This window comes from Labeo rohita, chromosome 4 (assembly GCF_022985175.1).
Source record: "Labeo rohita strain BAU-BD-2019 chromosome 4, IGBB_LRoh.1.0, whole genome shotgun sequence".
Classification (NCBI taxonomy): Eukaryota; Metazoa; Chordata; class Actinopteri; order Cypriniformes; family Cyprinidae; genus Labeo; species Labeo rohita.
Window position 1 is genome coordinate 36,296,513 of NC_066872.1, and position 25,435 is coordinate 36,321,947.

The following is a 25,435-nucleotide window of genomic DNA, read 5'->3' on the forward strand; positions in this document are numbered from 1 at the left end:
TGTTTAAAAATACAAAAAAAAAAGTAACATTATATATAATTTATTTCTGTGATGCAGCACTGAAGTTTCATCAGCCATTACTCTAGTCTTTAGTGTCACATGATCCTTCTAAAATCTTTCTAATATGCGGATTTATCAGTATTGATCTGTTTAAAAAAAAGTTAAAAAGAACAGCATTTATTAAAAAAAAGAAATATTTTCTAACAATATAAGTCTTTACCATCACTTTTTATTAATTTAAAACATCCTTGCTGAAAAAAATATTTCTTTCAAAGAAAAAAATTACTGATCCCAAACAATTGAACAGTAGTGCGTATTATTACAAAAAGATTTATTTTTTAGATAAATGCTGTTCTTGTTACTTTTTATTCATCAAAGAATTCTGAAAAATTATCACAAGTTCCAAAAAAAATATTAAGCAGCACAACTGATTCCAACACTGATAATAAATCAGCATATTAAAATGATTTTTGAAGGATCATGTGACACTGAAGACTTGAAAAATTATGCTGAAAATTCATCTTTGCTTCACAGGAATAAATTATATTTTAAAATGTGTTAAAATAGAAACTGTTATTTTATTTTTCTGTATTTTTTATTAAATAGATACATCCTTGATGAGCATGAGGACTTTTTTAAAAACATTAAAAATCTTACTGATCTTGAACTTTCTAATGGCATTGTGTACAGAAATGTATTTTTAATAAGTTATAGTTCCTTATTTCCCAATATATTTCGGCCATTTAAAAAAAGCAATAGAAAAACAATAACAAAAAAAAGTTAATGGTAATTTTATGGCCTTCATATTAACCTGTTTTTATGCACTTTTCTTAGAGTGTATTTAAAATATATTTTAAGTATATCTTGTATAATACATACATTTTAAGACAGCAAAATAACTTTTTGCCCCTAGTACTTTTTGTGAAAAAGTTGAAATTACATATATTTTCAGATTAAAAATAATATATGACTGTAGGCCATGCTGCATATATGTAATATATGTTTATTTAAAAAAATATGACACTGCTTCCTCACTTTCTGCTTTAAGAAAGTTTTAATTCTTGATTGTTTATTAGCTCAAAATATACTGACCTTTAGATCTTTGCACCAGAGGGTTAAAAAGTGAATTTTCTGGTTTGCATTACAAAAAACTGTTGAGCTCTCAGAATACTGTACCGGTCAGTATCACTGCCCTCATTAAAATTTTCCTGTGTCCCTTGTTGATCATATTGCTTCAAGCTGATGTAAAATGTCAGAACGGCAAAATGTTGCCCGTATCCGCCGCAGCTGTGAACCAGTGTGTGTTATGAAGACGGGGGCATTCACCTCGGTTGTCATGGTGAAGGAGAATTCGGACAGCTTGAGGGGTATTTTAATGATTTAGCACTTGAGGCATAACCCTGTCTGTCTCCACATTTGAACTCTGATTGTCCATAATGATATTTATTCAGCATATAGTTATTCATTGATGCCTAGGCAATGAATAGTGCATTGATTTGCAGCTGCTGCTTTTATTGTATTATCAATAGAGTATAATGTTTGTAACATATTTCGTGATGGCAAGGTTAGACCATTTTCCTCTAATGTGAGAAGAACCACCCAAGATTTTACCACCCCAGAAGTCAAAAGAGCAGCATCATATGACCCAGTTTTTGCAAGAACTGAACAGAGACAGTGAAATGTTCAGTGCCCGGTAACCAAATGAGCTTTCTCTGGAATACATTTTTTTGCTGTCTTTGAAAGCATTTTTACATTTTTAATGTAGAATAAATGTAACTTTATGATATAGATGATTTAAGTAGTTCCTAAGTGTAATCTAGACACATTTTGACTTTATTATTGACCTGGCAGTTGATAAAACTAAATAGATAGTTTAGCAGAACTGTGAATTCATATGCAGTAATTTGGCCTCATACATTTTGATACAGACTTTGTTTTAACAAAGGAGATGGTAAAACCAGATCATTATAAAGCCTGTTTCTCATCAAATCTCGCTCAGAAATGATCGGTTTTACTAGGGCACCGAGAAGTTTTACTAGGGTTCATGCTACAGTCATGCAAACTGTTGAAACATGCCCACATTTTTATTTTTATACTGTAAGTTCGGGAACTTAAAGTAAACTCTGAGTTTAACTTTTCAGATGTTCTTTCCATACAATAATGCTTTTAATGCATGACTCAGATGGAAATGTCAAGCTGTCGTGTTGAATGTCAATAAATAGATATGCTCTGAATATTTTAAAGATGTTATAAACATGCTTTTGCATGCAAGACACACTTATCTTATTTCTTAAGTGTTTTTCTTTTCCTGAATGCAAAATATTGGCAGCTATGTGGCAAATGCGCCCTCAGGTCATATTTTGGGAGGTACAGTTACAGGCCACCTAAATTTTTTTTTAAGAGTTTTGACATTGCGCATTCTGTATGCACCCACCTCCAAATCCAGCACATCCCCACAACCCCTGCTCTCTTTCCACCAATCATGCAGCTGCTGGGCAGCTCTGCCCTGTTGCTATGGAGACTTGGCTGTTAATATTCCGTACGAGTCTCACTCTGATAAGAGACCGGCCGTGCACCGTAGAGAAATCGATGGGACTTTCCTCCAGCAAATATACAGCAGTGCAGCAAGGGAGAGAGAAGAAAAAAGAAAAATTGAAAGCGAGCTAAAGAGTTCTGTTGTCTTTTTTGTGACAGGGCTGGTTCCCTTGCTGGGTGGCGATTGAACCGTTCCCTCAGTGGGATAGTTTAATTAAGTTAGCGGAACAAAGCTACTCTGAAGCACTTTAAATTTTAGAACAATTTTATTGTTCTGTCAAACTTCAATTTTATATGTTCTGCAAAGTCTTGAGTGTCATCGTGGAATTAATCTGTATTCCTGATATTCCGTGACTCGTGCGCATCAGAATGAACAATCTTTTTTTTTTTCCCTCGATACCTTATCACTTCAACAGCTGCAGGAAATCAAAACAAAGTGTCTGAGTGTGCACTTGGGAGAAGAAGTGTGTTTCTGTCACAGGAAAAGAATGGGACATATTGATTGTAGATCTAATCATTCAGTGCAAGGCTGACAGGGGATTTCAGGCGAGCTAGAATATACCACATTTCTCGATCCTGGCAGAACCACCGGTTACAGGCAAGCCAAGAAAGGGAGCAATCTGTTGTTGTGTGAAAATTGTGGGAAAACTCAATCGGCTGGTTTATACACGTATGCAAGTCTAATGTAAACCCTCCGCCCCATTTGTAATAGACAAATATAGTGTGGTCTGACTTTGAAAATTTTATATTATCTTAAAGGGGTCATGAACTGAGAGACCAAAATTCCCTTAATCTTTTGAGGGTGAAAACTTTTGAAAATTGAAGATCAGGGTAAATGTAACTTATTTTGTCTTCTGGGAAACATGCAACTATCTTCTGTGGCTTCTAAAGGGCAGTACTAAAGTAAAAAAAAATATGATATTTAGGTGAAATAAGAAAAATGTACACATCTCCATTTTGTTCAAAAGTTTTCACCCCTGGCTCTTAATGCATAATCTTTCTTTCTGGAGCATTAGTGAGCGTTTGAACCTTCTGTAATAGTTGCATGTGAGTCCCTCAGTTGTCCTCAGTGTGAAAAGATGGATCTTAAAATCATACAGTCATTGTTGGAAAGGGTTCAAATACACAAAAATGCTGGAAAACCAAAGAATTTGTGGTACCTGGAGGATTTTTCTGAAAAACAGCAGGCAGCTTAACTGTTCAGGACAAACAAGGGATGAACAACTATCACTAAACAACAACAACAACAAAAACAGCTGTGGATCGTTCTGGTAAAAACACAGTATTAAGAATCAAGGGGATGTAAACTTTTGATCTCAGTTTAAAATCACTTTTGAGTCTGCAATCCACCATGCCTATTCGAACAGAGCGTTCTGATGATGGGTCAAAAACAGGACAGAAAATTGCCTAGTACTTCTAAATTATGATGTTTTTTTGATGTAGAAATCATAAAAACATTTTAAGTGGATCTCAGAGAACAGTACAAAATAAAAACAAAGGCAGTTCATGACCCCTTTAAACTAAACAAAGAAGCATCGTGAAGCAAAATTAAAAAGATATTTAAGATGTTGCACTGTTTCTAGGTCGCTAATCAAACAAGTGGTGTGTGAAATTGATTGTGTGAACTTCTTCGTACAGATGGTAAGATCATCTTCCACTGAACCTCAAGATGCTCTTTAGATCATCTCAAATCATGCTGGAGAACACGATCATCTGGTTTTACACAAACTTGTGGAGTTCATGCAGTTCGAGTGCTGCTGTTATTATAGAGGCACACCAAATGCTAGGACATTCATGGTCATTTTTACTGAAATAATAGTATAATTTGTAATGCGCAAAGAAGAAAAATAAAATCTAAAATATAAGCATTTTTACTATGATCTCAGACACTGTTTATGCTACCACTCCAAGACTTACCATTAATATCTTAATGCATCATCTATTTGTATTATTTTCAGTATAATGCGGCTTGAAACCAGCATCAACATATGAATAATCCATTTTGGCATTTAGCTAATATAATTTACCTGCTCTCATTGTGTTCGTTTTGCTTCCATCTGGTTGGCTGACATTGTGTTCCTCTCGGTTTCCTTATAAAGAAATAAATTGGCTCTTTAAGAAGTGACAGATGTAGCGGCAGAGGGGGATGATGTGATAGTCTGTCGAAGTTCTGGGTTTACGATCAATGTTGAGGCGTCCAAGTCATTTTTGGATATCACTTAAATGCCACTAAAACCAGCAGAGAATTATGGGCCCATCATCATGGCAGTAATATCGCACATAATGACTGGTTCCCAAAGGCATACGTCTTATAGTCTTTTAATGAGATTTTAATGTCCATTAAAAGCATTCGCTCATTTACTGATTGAAGATGTAGTTTTATCATTCAGTTGTAGTTACTGTTACAATGCAGATGTGTTTGCGCAAAACATTTTTAATGAATGACTTGTGTTGCTATTGAAATTTCAACTGCTGTTGCATAGGAAAACAATACAGTCCCAATGTTGTATTGGGACTCCCCTCTATCTAATGAAATTTTTAATAATCCACATTGCGTAAGGATGGGCTTTTTTATGCAGGTACCTCAGCAGGGTTAAAATATTAAATAATACAAAAAATATTTTACAAACCCAATTTTAAACACAGGATATTGTGTTATTTTTGTGAATAAATTGGATTACAGAAGCACAGGATTACCTCTGAACTACGAGCAATTCGGTATTCAGCTCGGTGAAGAGCTTATATTCACAAACGTTCTTTGAAAAACTGAAGATTTGGCTTGAGCTCAGCCATACTCTTTGCAAATGTTTGTTTTGCCAGAAGTTTATTAAAAAGGATATGCTCTGTCCAAGCACCGTGGCACGAGGACTGTATGTACGTTGTTTAAAACAAGGACGTGGGGATTCACATTCAAATGTCCATCAGCATGTCTTCTGAAGATATTTCAATCTCTTCAGGTGTCAAGTATCAATTTATATGATAGCCAGTAATTGTGTCTCTTAAAACAAGTGTATCCTTCAATCTTGTGGAGAGAGTTTTCACTCCGTTCCTGCGACGAAAAACTCTCTTTCGTTTCCTTCACTTCCTCAGCTATGATTGAAGTGTCTAGCAGCATTTTTACTGTATTATTTATGCCAGTCTATCTGAAACTAAGTTTGTTGCAAACTGTTCTTAAGTTGATGGCGTTCTTATGACTCTGTGTCCTGTCTCTGTTTCACAGTGTAGAGAAAGTTTGCTAGTTGTTGAAGAAGCAGTGTTTATGCTAAGGAACATTTAGAGGGATGTGTTTTGCCATCGGTTGGCCAAGGTCACCATCTTCAAGGGACTGTGGTCTCATTTTTTTCCTCCCACCCCCTTCACCTTTTAAGTGAACCCCATATCAAGCGAAGAAAAACACATTGCTGCAAATAAAAATATCCGTCGCTTCCCTCTCAGTAGGGAATACAAATGCTGGAGAGAGATAACATGGTTGATGGTGGGGCTGCAAAGTTGAGAAAGCGATGGGAATGTTCCGGCTTGCATTTTCATGATTTGATCTGATTGTATGAATATTGCAGGGGAATCTTTTAGCGTATGTAATGACATTAAAAAGTTTATGCGCTGAAAGTATAGAGGGAGAGAGAACGGAGAGTTTTGAGAGCAGGGAATGTTGATTGGGCGGAGGGGGTCATAAAATATTGAGGCCTGTTTTTTTTTTTCCCACTGGAGTGCATATTTTTGGCCCAAGCAAAAGAGTCATGAGAAGATTTCTAGCGATCAAAAACTGTCCATTTCTCTTCCCGTGGCATTCTGGGATTTATCCCAGGGTGATGACAGCTCGCATGCACTGCATGTTTTTCCAACTGGGTGTGTGTTTCTTTGTTTTTGTGTCTGACAAAAACACATTGTTTGACATACTGTGTTTTGAACATTTTTTATAGGGGTTTTTACTGCGTTATTACAGTTAATATCTAATAACTCTAATTCACCTTACCATTAAATAAAAAAATTAAATTATTTCAATTTATATTATGTTTTATATGATATATTGTTATATAAAATGTATGTTAAAAATAAAACTTGTAATTGTGAGTTATAAAGTCATAATTGTGAGACTAACTTTTTTCTCGCAATTACGAGTTTGTATATCGCAATTCTTACTTTTTTCTCACAATTTTGACTTTTTTTCTAAGATTTGTGAACTAAAAACTCACAATTGCAGGATATAAAGTCCAATTTTGAGGGAAAAAAGACTGATATGCTCTCAGAATTGCAGATTTATTTCTCAGAATTCATAAAAGACATAAACTTTAGACTTTATAACTCGCAATTGTGAGTTTATATCATGCAGTTCTGAGAAAAGAGTTGTGCGATTTAAAAAGTCAGAATTCCCTTTTTAAATTTGTTTAACTAGTGGCAGAAACAGGCTTCCATAGACATTGTATTTTATATTTTTTATATTTATATAAATATATATTTAAAAATAAAATGTAAAATAAGTAAAATGTGTAAATTATAATTGTGACAGTACAAATAATTATAAATAGGTATAAACAAACACACAAAAACAGTACAAATAAAATGGTTTAGATTATATTAAAAATAGACATTTTTCCTTCTATTTTTTTTTGCTTAGTGTTTTGTTTAGCAGTTTTAGTTTGTCAGTTGTACCAGCTGTTTAATATCAGAACATTTTACAGTAGAAACTGATTAGTATATAATATTTTAGTGGTCTTATGTCAATTATTTTAATGAAGTTACCTAAGTACCATCCTGTAATGCATGTAAAATTGTTACCATATTTTTTGCGATAAAGTTCTGGCAGCCACAGTCAAAAACAGGTCGAGTAATCCCCTGTAACTTTCTGCGGATCCTGTTTTTGGACTGCATCATCTTCTCTTACCTCTCACTCAACTGTATGAAAACCTGCAGCAAAATGCTGCAACTACTGTAACTGACATCATCCCACTGGTTTGTACGATGTCCTGCGGCTTCATTAAGGACCTCACACATGCAAACATTTACCCCTCACACTGTATTGAGGCATCTTTAAAGAAGCTTCATCAGATGAGACAATCACCCAAAACAAAGCGTTCCCTCGCTTGCACTCCCTTCAAAATTCCTTAAAAGCATCATGTCACCCATGAACAACCTTGTGTCTCTTGACAAAGCATTCAGCTTGTCTCCCATCTGGCGAATATTGCACATCCTCCATTATGCATTAACTCACTAACCACAAAGAGATTCGCAGCAGCCAGAACTTGCCGTGCCAGGTCATTTTAATCATGGTGTTATGAAAACTTCATGAGTTTCTGTGTTTTGTTCCCTGTGTTGTCTTGTGCTAACGGCGTCATTCAATATACAACAGGATACAGGATATTTACCTACCTCTGGGAGACTGACAACACAAATCCCTTTAGATGAAAGTCAAGAGTATAACCTGCTTAAAATAGCTTCCTGGTTGGCTGTTGCTTATTTGTGTGCATTGTTGGAGAATGTTACTGTTAAAATCACAGTGTTTAAATATTGTGGTATTGTTACAATATGCACTATTATTACGTTTTTTTGGTTACTTTTTGTGTTTTCGTGAAATGACTGGAATCATTAGAATCATTTACTCAGCTGATTCATTCAAATAGATTCATTCAGAAATCATTTAGAGGTCTGCCTTTATAAGTGAATTATTTAAAAACACTGATGCATTCAGGATTGAATCATAGAGCTGCTTTTATGAATGAGTCTTTTAATCATTTGCACAACTTCATTAAATCTGGAATGAAACAAGTTGCAGTCTTTATGATGAAGTCAGTAACACTGATCCATTAAGGAGTAATTAGATAACTTTATTGCTAAGTCATTGAATCATTTGCACAACTAATTTATTCGGAATAAAACGAACCAACGTCCATTCAGCACACTGATTAATTCTGGAACAAAGCAAGTGGTGGTCTTTATGAGTGAGTCATTACATCATCCAATCAACCGACTCATTAAACAACACTGATTCATTCAGGAACAAAACAAGTGGTGGTCTTTATGAATGAGTTATTTAACCATTTTCTCAAATAGTTAATTCAAGAACGCTTGCTGATCAGATGACTACATTTATGAGTGAGTCATTTATTCAACTAATAGATTCATGAACACTGATACATTCAGGCATTAAACAAGTGGCTTTCTTTTACGAGTAAATTATAAAAATATTCATTCAAGAATGCCGCTACGGAGTGTGTTTCTGGGAGGTTCTGCTGTAGCAGAGGAAATATATAGATGTCGTAACTGACAGTACTGTGCCTAAAATTTAAGTTACTCAATATTACCTAGTTTATTGATCTGTTGTATGAAAGCAATATCACCAAAGCAATATTTTTTAAATATACTGTAGTCTGACACGCCACCAAGCAAATGGCTAGGGATGTCTGAAAGACAAATAGTTACAGATATCACCTGTTAATTAATACCAGTTCAGAAACACAGGTATAGTCCCAATGTGTGAAACCTTTAGCTCAGGCAGATAGCTGCTTGTCTGTCTTTATTCACCTGTGGCTGAGCTCAATATCCCATCTGTCGTTGCCTATTCTCCCGTTCAAACAAAAGCCTTGGCTGCGGCGCTGTGAAGTAATTTGATTAGGGTTATTGAATGAACATTAGACGACCAGGGCTCCAGCCAGTACGTGCTGCTGCTGAACTCACCTGTGGGCGTGTGGCTTGTTGCAATTTGAAAAAGGTCCAACACAAAAACAGCGGTTTTAATTGCTTCGGGGATTGTTCGATTTGCCTCTCAAACACTGATAATGTCATAACACTTAGCTATCGAAGTCTCTCTGTCCCATTGCAGATGTTTTTTGGTCTGGTTTTGGCTCATTCACATGTTTGTTTATATTTGATCGTCTGATCTTTGCCCCCACAGGTGCATTGAGCCTGCCGGACAGTCTGAACCTGCACCGTGACCAGCAGCGAGCAGGGAAAACGGGAGAGGGCCATGCCTACAGCCAGGCTGAACTCCGCACCATTGAACAGTCCCTCCTGGTGACCCGCGTGGGGAGCATCGCAGAGCTCAGTAAGTTCTCTTTCCAAAAATGTGTTTTAGTGATTTATTAGCAACTGTTTGTACCTGTTGCTTACTCAAAATGAGCAGGTTGTATTAGGGTGTGGGGCATTCTCATTCTAGAGAGCATTTGATTGGACAAAAATCTGTGTAGTGCACAATGAGTATCCATTTTAATGCTTCTGATCTGCTAAAAAGTGAACGTTGAGTCAATGTTTAAATTTAAGTCCAAATATTTCTCCTGGGCCCTGTGAAATTTAGCAACGACCCTGGTTTGGCATCCATTCTGTGTCAGGTCCCTGAGCTGTTCAACATCTGCATGATCCACTGAATTAGCTGTTTTTAGTCTCTTGTGTGGGTGTATGAAACCAGCGGTCAGCAGCTGGAAGGCCCTACCCTAACTGAGCAGGGTGTGTCTCCTTGTAGTGTCCACCGGACGGTTATCCGACTCAATTAAAGCTCTTTATTTGTCTTTGTGATGGTGGTTAGCCTGTGTGTGGCAGTGAGTTTCAGAATTTGCCCGTACTGCAGCACTGCAGCCACGGTTATTTTCTAATCATAGCGAACACACACAACACCCAATAAGTCAAAGATGCAAAAGAGAAACACCATCATCCACACTGATTATGTCTCCTCAAGTGTGCTGCCAAATGAATACATGTGACCCCACTGAGGAGGGGAAATTTGATGTGTGCAGAGGGACTTGAGTAAATTACAGAGAGCCAGTGACCCTTCTGTCACTCTAATCAACATTGCATTCTGCTGGGAAACAGACTTAAGCAATGTGAAACAATAGAGCAAGCTTTGCAGCCAGACTACTGCTTGCTTGTTTTGTTTTCTTGTGTTAATATGAGTGTTAATTTTGATTGGGTACAACTCACAAAAACCATTAACATTTCTGGGTTCTATTTAAATGAATTTTTTTCTTCAAGTTAAACTCTTAAATAAACAGAATTTAGCACTCTTGCATTCCTCCAATAAATAAATGTATATATATTTGTTTGTATGAACTGTATATTCGAAATATAAATAATATTATATGTCATTTATTAGTATTGATTGGGTGATTCTTAAGAAATGTTAAAATAAAAGTAAAAAGAAAGAAATAATATTTAATATTTTAATATATATAAGTGCTGGTCAATGATTAATTGCATCCAAAATAAATGTTTTTGTGTACATAATATACAGCATGTTTGTGTACTGTGTATATTTATTATGTATATGTAAAGACACACACCTATACATATTTTTTAAATATTTACATGTATTTACATGTATTTATTTATATTCATATAAACATATTATATATAATTATATTTAATATATAAACATAACATATTTTTCTTAAATATATACATGCATGTGTGTGTATATATATCATAGTAAATATACACAGTACACACACATGTATTATGTATACAATAACTTTTGTTTTGGATGCAATTAATCGCAATTAATCATTGCTCAGCACTAATATATAGGTCATATTTAAAATAAAAAATAAAAATAAGAAATAAATACAAATAATGTAATAATAATTATACATTTAATTATAAATTAATAATTACAGAAATAAAGAACTTATTTTCCTTCATGTCATATTTTATATATATTAAAACTAAATAAAAAATACATAAATATAATTTAATAATAATTATACATTTAATAATAATTATAAATGTAATTATAAATTAAGAAATAAAAAGGAAAATCTTATTTTCCTTAAAGCCATATTGTTTATATAGTTGTTATATGAATTATATATGTATTAGTATTTATTAATTATATATTTATTAGTAAAAAAAAATAGACTGCAATTAATTAATGTATAATATACAATTGTGTATATAAATTCTATTTTTTTAAATAATATACACAATCTTAAATATAATATTTATGACTGTATTATTTGTGTATCCCTGTAATATTTGTTGTACTATCTTCATGCTGATTAGTATTCAAAAGCGTCATATTACCATATTTTTTCTACACAGTCTCTCTTTTTTATTATTATTATTTTAAAATAGTGCTCAATACTCATTTATTTTGAATACTAAATCGACCTAGACAGGCACGGGATATTAGGTGGATTATTTAGGAAGCTGCAGGGTATTTGTGTTATTGCATATATGAAGTATTAGCACAGATGTGAGGTTGCTGTCATAATGCAGTATTGGTGATGTAACCATGCAGAATATTAGCTGTTGTGCCAACAGATGAGGCATAATAATCAGATGTAATTGACTTTTTCCTCCTTTCCAGCCTTGTGTACACAATGCGCAATAAGCATTTATATATTGATTGCAAACCCTTCAAAAGCCACCTAATTGACCGTTAAGTAATTATGGCTCATTTTCACACTGTGTAACGAAATATAAAAGCCTGGATTATGCAATAGCTTTTTTCGTTGATGAAAAGTTCCCATGCATATTCATTTTCCCCTTGAATCATCTCCGTTTTGGCTATGTGAAATATCATTTCTGTCTACTGTAATTATCTCACACTGTCCTTATCACAGACCTATAACTGTCAGTGTGGTGTAATGCAAAACAGTACTTGTTAGTGAGTGTCCAGCATTTTTTATGAGTGTCCCGACGTCTCTCAGTGTGAAAACACATACGCCGCTGATGTTAAAAGCATCCGTTAACTAGGAAATGTGATACATTGTAGTCAGTTAACAATGTGGCCCGCCTATTATATATATCTCTATTAAATATTTCTCTCTCTATAAAGAAATGCTTTTGCCATAGTGATCACTAGTTTACCAGTGACATTCGAAGTAAACAAGCACATACTTTTTATAGTAAATGTCTCTAGACTTCACCTTCGTATTTAAGCCCCCTGGCAAAAATCCTCAGTGGGGTTTCTACCCTATTTATTTCTCTCAGAAATTGTTCTGAATATTTTCTGTTTATATTCCTGTGCACAAAAACTGTGAGAAGAAGCTCCCTTTACAATATGGCCATAATTCAGACATCTGTCCCTCCACTCACTCCAAGAATCCCCTGAAGAGCACTGAATTTTCTCATTGGTTTACTAAATAATTACCAGCTTTATTTACTTTATATATTTATTTATTCAGACCTTTGGGTATCTTTGAAAAACATCCAAAGCTTGTTTTCCTGGAGCTCAAAAAGTCGAGAATAAACTTTTGCTGTCAATATTTGGGCTGGAACAAAATGAAGCTTGTGAAATGTATTGGTTTCATTTACCAGAGGCCTTTAGATTATGCATAGGAAATGAGCAATTAGGCATATTAATCAAACCACAATCTTGACAAGGCAATGAGAAAACCCCTCACTGTTCTTGGCGGGATAACTGAAGTAGCTTATTACAGCTAAATTGAATATTAACGCAAAATTCTAAAAAAAAAAAAAAAAAAAAAAAAAAAGAAACTGGATGGCTATAATTTTAATTATAGACCTGCAGCTCAGTCTGGAGTCTGGAGACTTTTATTTTACTTTTTATCCATAATATTTTTCATTCTGTGCATGTGATTAAAAGAAAGATTGCAAGTTTAATATGCACCAATTAAAAGTTGGTTGTGACTTTTTTTGTCGTCTTGGAAATGACATTGCATGGCACGAGTTTTCTTCGTCTAGTTCTAGGTTTCTAAATTATAGCTATTATATATAGCTGAAAATGACTCATTTTTTTTCTAGCACTTAAATGTCACCAGCATCATTGATGATAAGGACGTCCACTGCCAGACAAGAGCAGGGAAATCATCTCCATTTTGCCTCTAAATGAAGATGGTCCAATCAAGTCCCTTTTTCCCCATCCTCTATGATGTTTCCTGATGGGCCCGAGCCACCCGGAAACACACCAAGTGCTACTTCAGTTTCAGAGCAGCTGTTAAATGCTGAGCAAGATAAGGCTAATTCACACACACCAACCAGCACCAACAGACACGTTGGGTTTTGTTGGATCGGTGTGTAACTCTTGTCAGCATCGGTTGGCATTGGTTACCACTTGTTTTTGGTGTTGCAGAATGTCTAAAAAGTGGCGTACTGTAATCTGGTGATTTTCAGCATTGGTCGTGGTCTGTCACTGTGATGTGAATTAGCCTTTACAGTGATTTTAAGTCATTTATAAGTACAAAAATTTAGGAAGAGAAGACTGGAAGTCAAAAGACAGGGTGATATAATCATTTAGAGGCACATTTGTATGGAAGCCAGTTTCCACAAATGAATAAAAAAATTTAATAAAAGGTAATTGCTTTTATCTCACAATTCCCACTTTTTTTCTCACAATTCTGACTCTTTTTTTTCTCAGAATTGTGTGATGCAAACTTGCATTTGTGAGACAGAAAGTCTGAACAGTTTTTATCTCACAATCCTGACTATATATCCTGAGTTCATAGCACGCAATTCAGAGAAAAAAAAAAGGCCAGAATTGCAATATTATATCTCGCAGTTCTGACTTTATACCTCGCAGTTGCAAGTTATATCAAGCAGTTCTGTTTATATCAAGCAATTCTGAGAAAAAAAAGTCAGAATTGTGAGTTTGTATTACACAATTCTGAGAAAAGTCAGAATTATGAGGCGAAAAAGTCAGAATTGCAAAATACAAACTCGCATTTGTGAGTTTATATCCCACTATTCTTTTTTTTTTTTTTTTTTTTTAAGTCAGAATTGCACTATATTATCTCACAATTCTGACTTTATAACTCACAGTTGTGAGTTTATATCTTGCAATTCTGAGAAAAAAAAGTCAGAATTGTGAGTTTTTGTTATGCAATTCTGAGACAAAAGTCAGAATTGTGAGAAAAAAAGTTAGAATTGCGAGATACCAACATGCATTTGCAAGAAAAAAGTCAGAATTGTGAGTTTTTATCTTGCAATTCTGACTTTATTTCTCACAGTTGCGAGTTTGTCATGCAATTCTGAGAAAAAAAGTCAGAATTGTGAGTTTTTATCTTGCAATTCTGACTTTATTTCTCACAGTTGCGAGTTTATGTCATGCAATTCTGAGGAAAAAAAGTCAGAATTGTGAGTTTGTATTACGCAATTCTGAGAAAATTGCGAGATAAATAACTTTTTTTTATTTTTCATTCAGTGGCAGAAATGGTCTTCCATAATATTTATTGTTTGATAATATTTAATGTGTATAATATTTGTTTAATTTAATTATTTTATATTACATTGAGGTAATTTGTTAAAACATTAGTTTAACAAAAAGTGGTCTATTATGTTGATTTGATACTGGAAAAACGTTTCTTATTATCAATGTCAAAAACAATTCTGCTGCATAATATTTTTATGGAAACGGTGATACATTTTTTCAAGATTGTGAATACAAAGTTTAAAGGAACAGCATTTATATTTATATTAGTTTTTTTGTAAAATTATAAATGTCTGCCCATTTTTGAATTTAAGTTGTCATTAAAGTCCCTTGAAGTTCTCCAAAACAAATTGTCACTGATTTGATAATTAAACCTTATTGTGCAAAATTCACTCTTTTTTTTAATAGCTCTCCTTAAGAAGGACTTCAGTGTGATTGTAAGCTGTTCACCTCTTTTGTGAGAAATAAAGAAAAAAAAAATTAACTACTCCAGTTTTTACAAAAGACACACCGCTTGCTCTTTGGACTGCTTAATTATGGTAGTTAAGAAAACTCAATGTAAAAATTTTCAAATGTAGATGCTTAGACTTTTCCCCAGTGACTTTCTCTCTATTTTTTAGGGCACTGTGTCCTTTAAACCTGACATGTCTATCATTTCTTCATCACTTATTTCTACCTGCCGAGACACAATTTCCCCTCCGACTCCTTGACAGCAGACTGCGTTTCAGAAACACGTCTATTTGCTAAACACACACTCGCATACACAAACTTACACGTACATTTAGACAGACACAGCACCCTGCCAAGTTGATCATCTGTCTGAAAGCTTTCTGTCTAAAGGCTACATGCTTTGAACTTTACTTAATCCTTGTTCAAGCATTTCTGTTAGTAATCTAAAGGATCAAACAACACAAAGATAAAATGCCTACATGATGCCTTGGTGTATAAAGCAGAGGATAATGAGAAATATGTCTCATCCTTTTTACAAGCTCAGCCATTTGAAATATTCTGCACTAAAAAACAGGTTTCAGGGTATAATATAATGTTTGAAGCTACAGAATCAAATGATTGATTATTCAGTCCATATGTTTTTGTTTTGAGGCATTCGTGTGCTCATGTTTAACAAATATCTGCATTTAAAATTTACACTCTTTCTCATCTTGTTACACATTTTTGTCCAGTCAAACGCTCTCTAGAATAAGAATTGTGCTAGTAAAGAGAAAAAGACAAGCCTCTTTTTTCCACTCTGATGCTGACCAGACAGATAAGGGCAAGTGAGTCATTATTTTCATCCGTGCAAACTGCAGCAACTTCTGACCTGCCACTCTTTTTTCTGAACTGCTGACAAGCCCTCAAAGAGTGAATTGTGAAAAAACCCCAATGTGAACCAGTCACCTTTTAATAATCACAATTAAGGGCATTGTAATATAACAGTAGCTTGAAGAATTGATTCTCATTAGTTCACTTTATGAGCCTGCACCTTATACAGAGCATTGTAAATGACATCCAGATGATTCAAGTGAATTATTCCGTCACTGTCATGGTTTAATGTAAGCCTGAAGTTTGACAACGCTCATGTTGCACAAGATAGCTGCAAACTCTGCCAATATGGCACGTAATTGTATTTGATTGTAGTGTAATTATCATTGCATACATCTGCATTAGCACATAGAACAGCTGCTAATTTAGTATAATTGCTTGTAATAGTGAAACGAATATGTTGGGTTACTTAACACACGTTTGGTTGAAATGCTGTACAATTTTGATGCTAAAACACATCCAAATCAGGTTTGGCTCAGTAAAGCAACAAGTGATAATTAAGTTTTCATCCTAATCAGACATTTTGTTAATCATTTTCTTTGCATCACAAGGTAGTTTCACAGCAATTTGGCGTTCAGTGCTGGATCGGCATGCTGGAGTTTTATGCATGAATTTTTATGACAACATTGAGTACAGTATGAAATATGCATTTACCATATGTTTGAATATTGATAGTATAAATGTGCACTTGAGCTGCACTCCCTTCCAGGAAATGAGGTGAGAGCCTTCAAAATTTAATGGAGGCAAAAGTCTTGTGCTGCCTCAATGGAAAAATATCCCACGAGCTGTGCAGCAGATTGCATAGCAAGGTGCCTTTATTTCACGGTCAAAGGAAAACCCGGTAATTATACTGAGAGGGAGTAATTATAAAGGCTCCGGCACTATTTCCTGCTGCTTTCACGTTGGTAGTTAATACTGAGACACCTCCATTTGTCACGTTTGTGGAGACAATCTCTTATGCAGAAATATCCTTCGGCACCCAGCTAGGACTTGCCTGAGATCTAGGTGGAAGTTGTCATCAACACCGTAGCAATACTTTTCAGTAAAGCAATTAAAATGTATGTGGTTCAACACGTATTAGGCTTAAAGGGATAGTAAAATGTAAAATGTACTCACCTTCAGGGCTTCCAGGACATAGATGGGTTTGTTTCTTTATTAAAACAGATTTGGAGAATTTGCATTGCATCACTTGCTCACCAGTGGATCCTCTGCAGTGAATGGGTGCCGTCAGAATGAGAGTTGATAAAGACATGACAGTAATCCACAAGTAATCCACAATTGTCTTGAAAAGTGAAAAGCTGCATGTTTGTAATAGGTTAGTTTTCTATCCATTATATTGCATTTTTAGAGAAAAAGTCTTGACTGAATCAGGAGAGAAATATTTACAAGCCAAAATGGATTGGGGACTGATGCTTTGACCAGAAGCAACTGTTTTAAGTTTTATAATGCATTAATAATGGGTTTGTTTGTTACAAACACTTAGTGTTTCACTTCACTAGACGTTAATTGATGGACTGAAGTCGTGTGGATTATTGTGATGTTTTTATCAGCTGTTTGGACTCTCAATCTGACGGCACGCATTCACTGCAGAGGATCTTTTGGCGAACAGGTGATGTAATGCTAAATTCTCCAAATCTGGCAAATTCCAATGAAAAAACAAGCACATCTACAACTCGGATGACCTGAGGGCAAGTACATTTTCAGCAAATTTTCTTCCTCTAAAGATATAGCTCAAAAATGATTTCCAAATCCATATGCCTTTCTTTCTTCTGTGGAGAACAAAAGAAGCTGTTTTGTGTTTTTCATGTTTAAACAAACCCTCATAAATTTTGCACACCTCCAGAACCATAATGTAAAAGAGCTATCATATCATTTTACCATTTAAGAACAGTGTTTAAATTAAGGACTCCCCTGAGTTCCTCAGAGGTTTGTTGTATATAAGAAAGCTAATAAGCATTCTCAGACCCAGGTCGTCTTAATTCTTCGGTCTTGTTTCCGAGCACTCAAGAGTGCTGCTGAATGTACATGTCTTGCTTTATATTCCCCGTGTCACCCCCCAGAGATCAGTTTTATGAGATGAGTCGTCATATATCTCAACATATTTCATCATAAAATGAGATTTGAGGGCATAAAGGTAAGCCAGCCTGCCACTCACTAATCCTGCTCTGGCTCCTTGGGAACTACCGCAAAGGTTTCCATGTATGAGAGGTACCAATATGCATAAAACAAGAGAAAAGCTTAGAAAGCAACACCCCTGGCAGCTGGAATCAGGGTTTAGGGTTGCATCAGGATAAATAAATTGACTTAAATCCCAAGTTCAGTGTTATACTTTGTATGTTACTGTTTTGCATGCCTGTGGTAATAAATGTGATTAATTAAGGATTATACAACAGTTCCGGTCCTCGAATTTAATATACAGTGCAACTGGGAATTCATACTGTTTGTATCACTCCGGTTGTCTGTGTTTGCGCCTTCCACACAGTCTGTCAGTCTGTGTATTATGGTGGGGATTTTTCAGTAACTCTTTTTGCAAGTTACATTGATTTGGTGACAGGTGACTGTGTTTATTAGTGAATCACTTATTCACTCAACTGATTCATTTGAGAGTGCTGATTAATTCAGGAATGGAATCAAATGAGCATTTTTTTAAAGAGTCATTGAATTATTCACTTAATTCATTCGAAAATGCAATTTTATACAGATACCAAACAAGTGCCTGTCTTAAAGAATGAGTCATTGAACCACTCACTTAAACAATTTGTTGAAAATCGCTGATTAATTCCAGAACAGAACAAGTTAGTGTCATGAATGAATCACTGAATCATTCTAGAAGTGTTGATACGTTCAGAAATGAAATAAGTGACTTCATGATTGAGACACTGAATCATTCGCCTAACCAATTCTTTAATAGCATGCAATGGATCTCTAACTTTGTTCTGAAATATTTCCGTTGGTGGAGCAAAACCACACAAAGTAAGTACCAATATTGTGTTTAAGCAGATGATTGTATTTATTAGTGAGTCAATGACTCATTCACTCAATTGATTAGTTCAGGACTGGTGATTTATTCAGGAACGGAATCAAATGAGCATCTTTATTAAAGAGTCATTGAATTATTCACTTAAACAATTCATTCAAAAACACAATTTTATTTAGGCACCAAACAAGTGCCTGTGTTAATGAATGAGTCTTTGAATCACTCACTTAAACAATTCATTATTTAACAACATGCAACGGTTCTCTTGTGACTTTGTTCTGAAATATTTCCGTTGGTGGAGCAAAACTGCACCAAGTAACTGGCAGTATTGTGTTTAAACTGTAATTTACTTAATATTAACTTGTTTATTGAATTGTTGTACAAAAGCAATATTACACTCGCAGTTATAGTGTCTGTGCACAGACAAGCAGAATGGCACAAACACTTTGTCAAATTAAATTACAAGACTAGAACTGTTTTATGACTGTCATTAGTATATCGTAACAGCGCTAAGAGGGTGTAGTTATGGCTTCCCAAAGGTGGTTATTTGTAATGGATATCATGTTGTAAATGTACCCATAGCTGAGACGTTCTGTGCTTCTGGCCTCTGGGTGATGGATATTGTGAGTCGCCATTGTTAATGGCATCAAGTCCTCAGCTAGATGAATCATGGCCCGCAGTGATAGTTTGCCTTTATAATTCTGGTCCACACAGCCACATAAGGTGGATGAGGCAATCATCATTCTCTGGAGGATTCAGTATGACAGCCTCTAGAGAGCATATGCATACGCAAACACACTGCATAATTTTGTTTGCGTATGCGTGTGACTTTTAAATCAAGGCACCTATTTCAGTGACACATTTGCTGACTAGTCAGGCATAACCAGTGATTCACCGGCCTTGATCTGTTACAGATTGCCTCGCTGATGGGTAGACCATTGTTGGCTTTGACCTTGAGTCAAAATCAGAATCACTGATGGCGAGAGACAGCGTTTTTACCGGTAAACAAAAACAAATTAGACTAAAACAGGGGAGAAATTTGTTTAAAAATCAGTGACATTTATTGCTTTTGCTCCCTGTGTAATTGCTCCACTTATAGCTCACCCTGAATATAAATTCTGTCTTCATTTCCTTAGCCTTATGTCATTTAAAACCTGCATGAGTTTGTTTATTTTGTAAGAGAGAAAGAGAAAAAGAATCTTAATCTAGAGACTAGTTTTTTGTGTGCATACAATCCAATGTCGGATGCATTGCAGTTTGAGTATTACTTATTTTTAGTGTTATTTTTTAGTATTATTTATTATACTCTTCTAGTGTGCATCTGTATTTTATGGTATTTATTAATATAATTAAATTAGCTTGTTATATGTTCAGTTTAAATTGTAGTAATTTGATGTGGTTTTGTCTTTATTTATTCATTCATTCATTTGTTTGTTTATGTATTTATTTAATATTACCCTTTAGCTTTATTTTTATTTCAGTTTGCAAAAATAAAATCCACTAACTTTTTTCAGTTAAATATTTTGTCTAATATTTAGCTTATATCAGTTACAGAAAACATACAGAAAACCATATTTTATTATATTTATTAATATTTTAAATGAACTTTTTGTTTGTTCAGTTTTCATTTAAATTTTAGTCATTTGATGTGATTTTTGTCTTATTTATTTATTTATTTATTATTTCTGTTTAGCTTTATTTTTATTTCAGTTTGCAAAAATAAATAAATAAAAAATCCAATGTGACTTTTTTCAGTGAAATGTTTTGTCGGATATTTATATTTTATTTTGTTTTAGCTTTATTTCAGATGCAGAAAACATGTACAGAAAACCATATTATTATGATATTTATTAATATTTTAATATTTTTTGTTTGTTCAGTTTTCATTTAAATTTTAGTAATTTGATTTGGTTTTGTCTTTTTTATTTATTCATTTATTCTTTTGTATTTTTATTTATTTATTTATTCTGTTTAGCTTTATTTTTATTTCAATTTGCGAAAAAAATAAATTAAATATTTTGTCTAATATTTATATTTTATTTTGTTTTGGCTTTATTTCAGTTGCAGAAAACTATTTTTAACAATTTGATAATTAATAGTGACCACAGCTGTTGCTCCAAAAACATAAAGTTAAATTATTCTAAAAAGTATTCCATTAATAAAAGTACTCAATATGACTCATGTGCTATTTTTAGTAGTAATCTTACCTCAACTGTTACATAACCACTGAATCTGTGAGTTGATTCATAAATGAATCATTCTGTTTTGAGTTGTGAACCATTCATTCTTTCACTCAATTTTTTTTTTCATCTCAATTTTCAGTTAATAATTTGTGTGTAGGACTTGTACAATCAATAAAAACATATTTCTTTTAAATATTTAAACTCTTCTAGGCCAAAAAAGATTCGCTCCTGTCTGTATTTGTCCATAAGGCCTTGGCGAGTTGTCTGTAAAGTGTCTCGGTAAGGTTGAAGAGATTGCCTGGCTCTGTAAATGCCATCAGTGCACACTTCTGAAATAAACTTCAAAGAGGCCGTGCTTCTTTGACACCAAAAGGGCAGAAAGAAAAGAAGGGGACGCATTCAGACTTTCAGCTTTGACTTTGTCCTTTGGCGTCTCTTTGAAGCTTCAGGTTGGGGTTCATCATTATTAGATTGTGTCCTACTTAAGATTCAAATGATTGAAGGTCACATTCACTGATGGTTTCTTGTCCGTAGTGAAAGATAATGTGTTTATGGCACACTTCCATATTAAAACAGGCCAGGACTTCATTATATCTGTCAGAAACTGATTGGATAGTGAAATATGGTGGCTGGTGACCATGCATTTAATTTTGATTCCATAGAAATTCATAAAGGTATTCTTCATTTTCATCTCCTCCAAGTAACCTGTGTTAAAGCAAAGTTGAACATTTACCCTCGAAGATTCTCTCTTTCAATATTATGCAAAACTCTATAGCAAGAAATATAAAAGTGGAGTATTATACCTCAATATGGCACTTGGCAGAGTGGATGGGCTCGCAGGGCATCTCTGCGGCATCATATTCGACGGGGGCGTGATCCGTTCCTCATAATTACACCTCCTACTCCAGCATCTGCTGAAGGGAGGAGAGAGAGGGAGTTCCTCCGAGTCATTCTTCATGATTAATGCAGGTGTGCCTGAGAGGCCTTTTGGGAACGACCGGAGAATAATTACGGCAAAGTATAAAGACGTGAGAATGCCTCCGCTCTCTCCCCTCTTCTGACACCCTCCAAACTACACCAGCCGCCAAAGAGCAATTAGACTAGAGAAGGCCATGTAGAGGATCTATCATTTAGGCTGCCTGTTTCTCTGTAGCGAGCGAAGATGGGAGTAAAGGGGAATTTGTGGATCTATAATTGGAGCAATTTCAAAGCTGAATCACGCCCCAAAGGCTTGGGATGAAAAAATGAGAGCCTCTGTTGTATCGTGGTAAAGAGAATGTACCTTCTAGGAGTATGAGGTGTCTAACTAACCTGGATATGTGGGCCAACGATGCCATTTATCAGCAGGTGTTTTGGAGCCTGTTGTGTGATGATTATAATAGTGTAAACTAGATTTTTACATTTTATGAAAACATTTTAAGTGCTTCTTGCCTGTGCAAAACTACAATGCAGTGGACAGTTGCCAAGACATTGCTAGCTTGCCAAAGTTTTCTTTTTTTTTTTTTTCGGTTTGTCTTTTTCATTTAGTTTTAGTTTTCCCTCTATGATTTCTAGTTTTAGGGTTTTTTTTGTGTGTGTGTTTTTTTATTTTTTTTTATTTTAGTTAGTTCTTAGTTCTAGTTAGTTCAGTTAGTTATTTTGCTGCCAGTGTAGTGTTCAATGATATTTTTCAAAATGCAATTATTAAAAAAAAAAAATTAATTAATAAATGTAAATGTTTTTTTCAGGTAATGAAAGTGTTTTCGTTTAGCTTTCATCTTAGTTTTTCTTAACCATAATTACACTCATTCTGTATATAGACTGTATATGAGAGAGAAGATTTGTAATGGAAGCAAGTTATAAAATTAAAAAATTAAAAATTTTTAGTATTAATTAAATGTTTTTGCGGGAATCTTTATTTTGTTTTATTTTGATTGGGATGTGTTTATCTTTTTTAGTTTTCTTTTTTTAGTTTTAGTATTTTATTTTCAGTTAACAAAAGTTTTTTTCCTTGACTTTCCATCATAATTACAGTCATTCTAAAATATATAGACCGTATATGAGAATTTGTATGATTTGTAACATTTGTATGTTTAACAGAAGCAAGTTATAAAATTAAAAATAATAGTAATAAATGAGTAAATTAAAAATATATAATTAATTTTTGGCCATCTTTATTTTATTTTTTATTTTATTTTACTTTGTTTTACTTTATTTTATTAGACCATATATGCAAGATATTTAAAAATAAATAAATAAATAATTAAAAATATATATATTTTTAAAAACCTAAAATTGATTTGTGGCAATCTTTATTTTATTTTATTTTATTTTGGGTGTATTTTTAGTTTTTGTTAACCATAATTACACTCATTCTAACATATATAGACTGTATATGAGAGAGAATATTCATAACATTTGTATGTTTAATGGAGGCAAGTTATAAAAAAAAAATAATTAAAAATAAATGTAAAAAATATAGACTGTATATGAGTGAGAGAGTTTTCACATTTGCATGTTTGAAGGCAGTTTATAAAATCTAAATCTAAAATAATTTGTGGCTAATAATTTTGCAATTATTAAAATGTGTTTTTTTTTTTTTTGCTTTTCAGATAACTGTTTTCATTTAGATTTCATTTTAGTATTTATTAACCATAATGTCACTAATTCTAACATATAGATGGTATACAAAAGAGTAGACACTTGTAAAACTGCATCTGAGTGATGTCTTTATCATTTCCCTCTTTATTATGTTGGTCAGTGCAGCTCCGATGGTTAGATTTAATCGTGATAGAAGTGACACCAGTTCCAGAGCCACTGGTCAACTGATTCTTAGTATTTTGACAGATCAGGCGTATTTTCTGCTGATGCCGTATGTTGTGTGCTTCAGAAAGGTCAGCGGCTGTAAAGCTCAGCAGTGGTGAGTACGAGTGCTATGCAGAGGTCTTTCCACTCCTCTGGCCTGCAGCTGTGCTCCTCACACACCCCTGAGCTCCAGAGGTGATTCACAGGTCACACTTCTGCTGAGCCAAACCATCAGTTGTTGAGGAGCAAGGGCCTACAGAGTCCAATAATTTTTATGATTTAATTTTTAACAAAAGTTTAATTGCTTTCAAGCAACAGACCCCCTGCAGCACCACACCAGACCCCCTGCTGAACATCTAACATAATAAAAAGTATTTGTGTAACATAATTACTTACTAGTTTTTTTTTTTTAAGATTGGAGTTCTGTCCTGGCAGTTTTTGCCTGTTATTTGGGCTTCTCGTCAGCTCCAAGTCGGTGACATTTCACCTTAAAGCAGCAAAAGCCAAAATAGAAACTGGTTCAGCCGAAATGTACAATGTTAACAGTAACTCCCAGGGTGGACAGTGGTCACACTTGGAATCAAATCCTTTCGGATTCTTGCTGAGAGAGTTGTTCCCTTTTTGCACGGATCGGTGCTGAATAACAACAGCAGCTCTGCTGCATAGTCTGCTGCCGCTTCTCTCCCGCCTCACACACACACATACACCGGTACAATGAAGCGAATGCTAGCTTCAGATGAATGGTGCTTGGCAGAGCTTGAAAGACGTGTTTCAGACCATCTGGACAGGTGAAGAAATGTGTGCTTCTGTTGATGAGCAGTCGAACATGCTGGTCTTCTGATCAATGGTTTTAAGCAGTTTTTCATACAATGCTTGAGAGAGATTTTGTATTCATTTGCATCTTACTCTTAAACTGAACACTTTAAGAATACAATAGTGTTATTCATTATAAAAAGTAACTAATAACATTCTATTAAAACTATGGTTCCTTTTTTTAAGGAAAAGTGAAGCATTAAATAATAAGATTGTGACTGTCTGTCTTCCGTAGCTGAAGAGTTTTATGTGGCCGGCAGTAGATGTGTGATTGATTGGTTGACTGATTGATTGATTGGTTTGCATGTAAATATCCAGAATAAAAGTTTGTGTTAACATAATGGTTGTATACTGTGTATATTTATATGTATATATAAATACACACACATACATGATTGCTTGATTGGTTTACATGTTAATAAAAAAACGAATTATATGTATTTGTTTAGATGTGGATGAAAATGGCTCTATTTTATTTATTTATTTATTTTTATTTATTTTGTGCAACAAAAGTCAGGACATACTCATACTCGTACATACCACACCTTAAATATGGCCTGTCAAATTGATTAATCATGATTAATCGCATCCAAAATAAACGTTTGTTTATGCTCCGTATCACACTATGTATAGACTTCAACATTCGTAAAAAATTCCGTCATAATCTATTATTTTGTTTTAATTTTCATATTTTAATTAGAATAACACATTTCATTGCTTTTATTTTTG

General features: G+C 34.2%; 1 protein-coding gene across 3 annotated transcripts in view; it reads left to right on the plus strand.

Annotated features, from left to right (window-relative positions):
• The window catches only part of btbd11a (BTB (POZ) domain containing 11a), a 142,041-nt gene that overhangs the window by 82,611 nt on the left and 33,995 nt on the right, over window positions 1–25,435 (plus strand). For all 3 annotated transcript variants that reach the window (XM_051107046.1, XM_051107047.1, XM_051107048.1), the window contains exon 2: window positions 9,425–9,574. In XM_051107046.1, coding sequence (XP_050963003.1) covers window positions 9,425–9,574 — 150 coding nt within the window. The remainder of the gene's footprint in view (window positions 1–9,424; window positions 9,575–25,435) is intronic.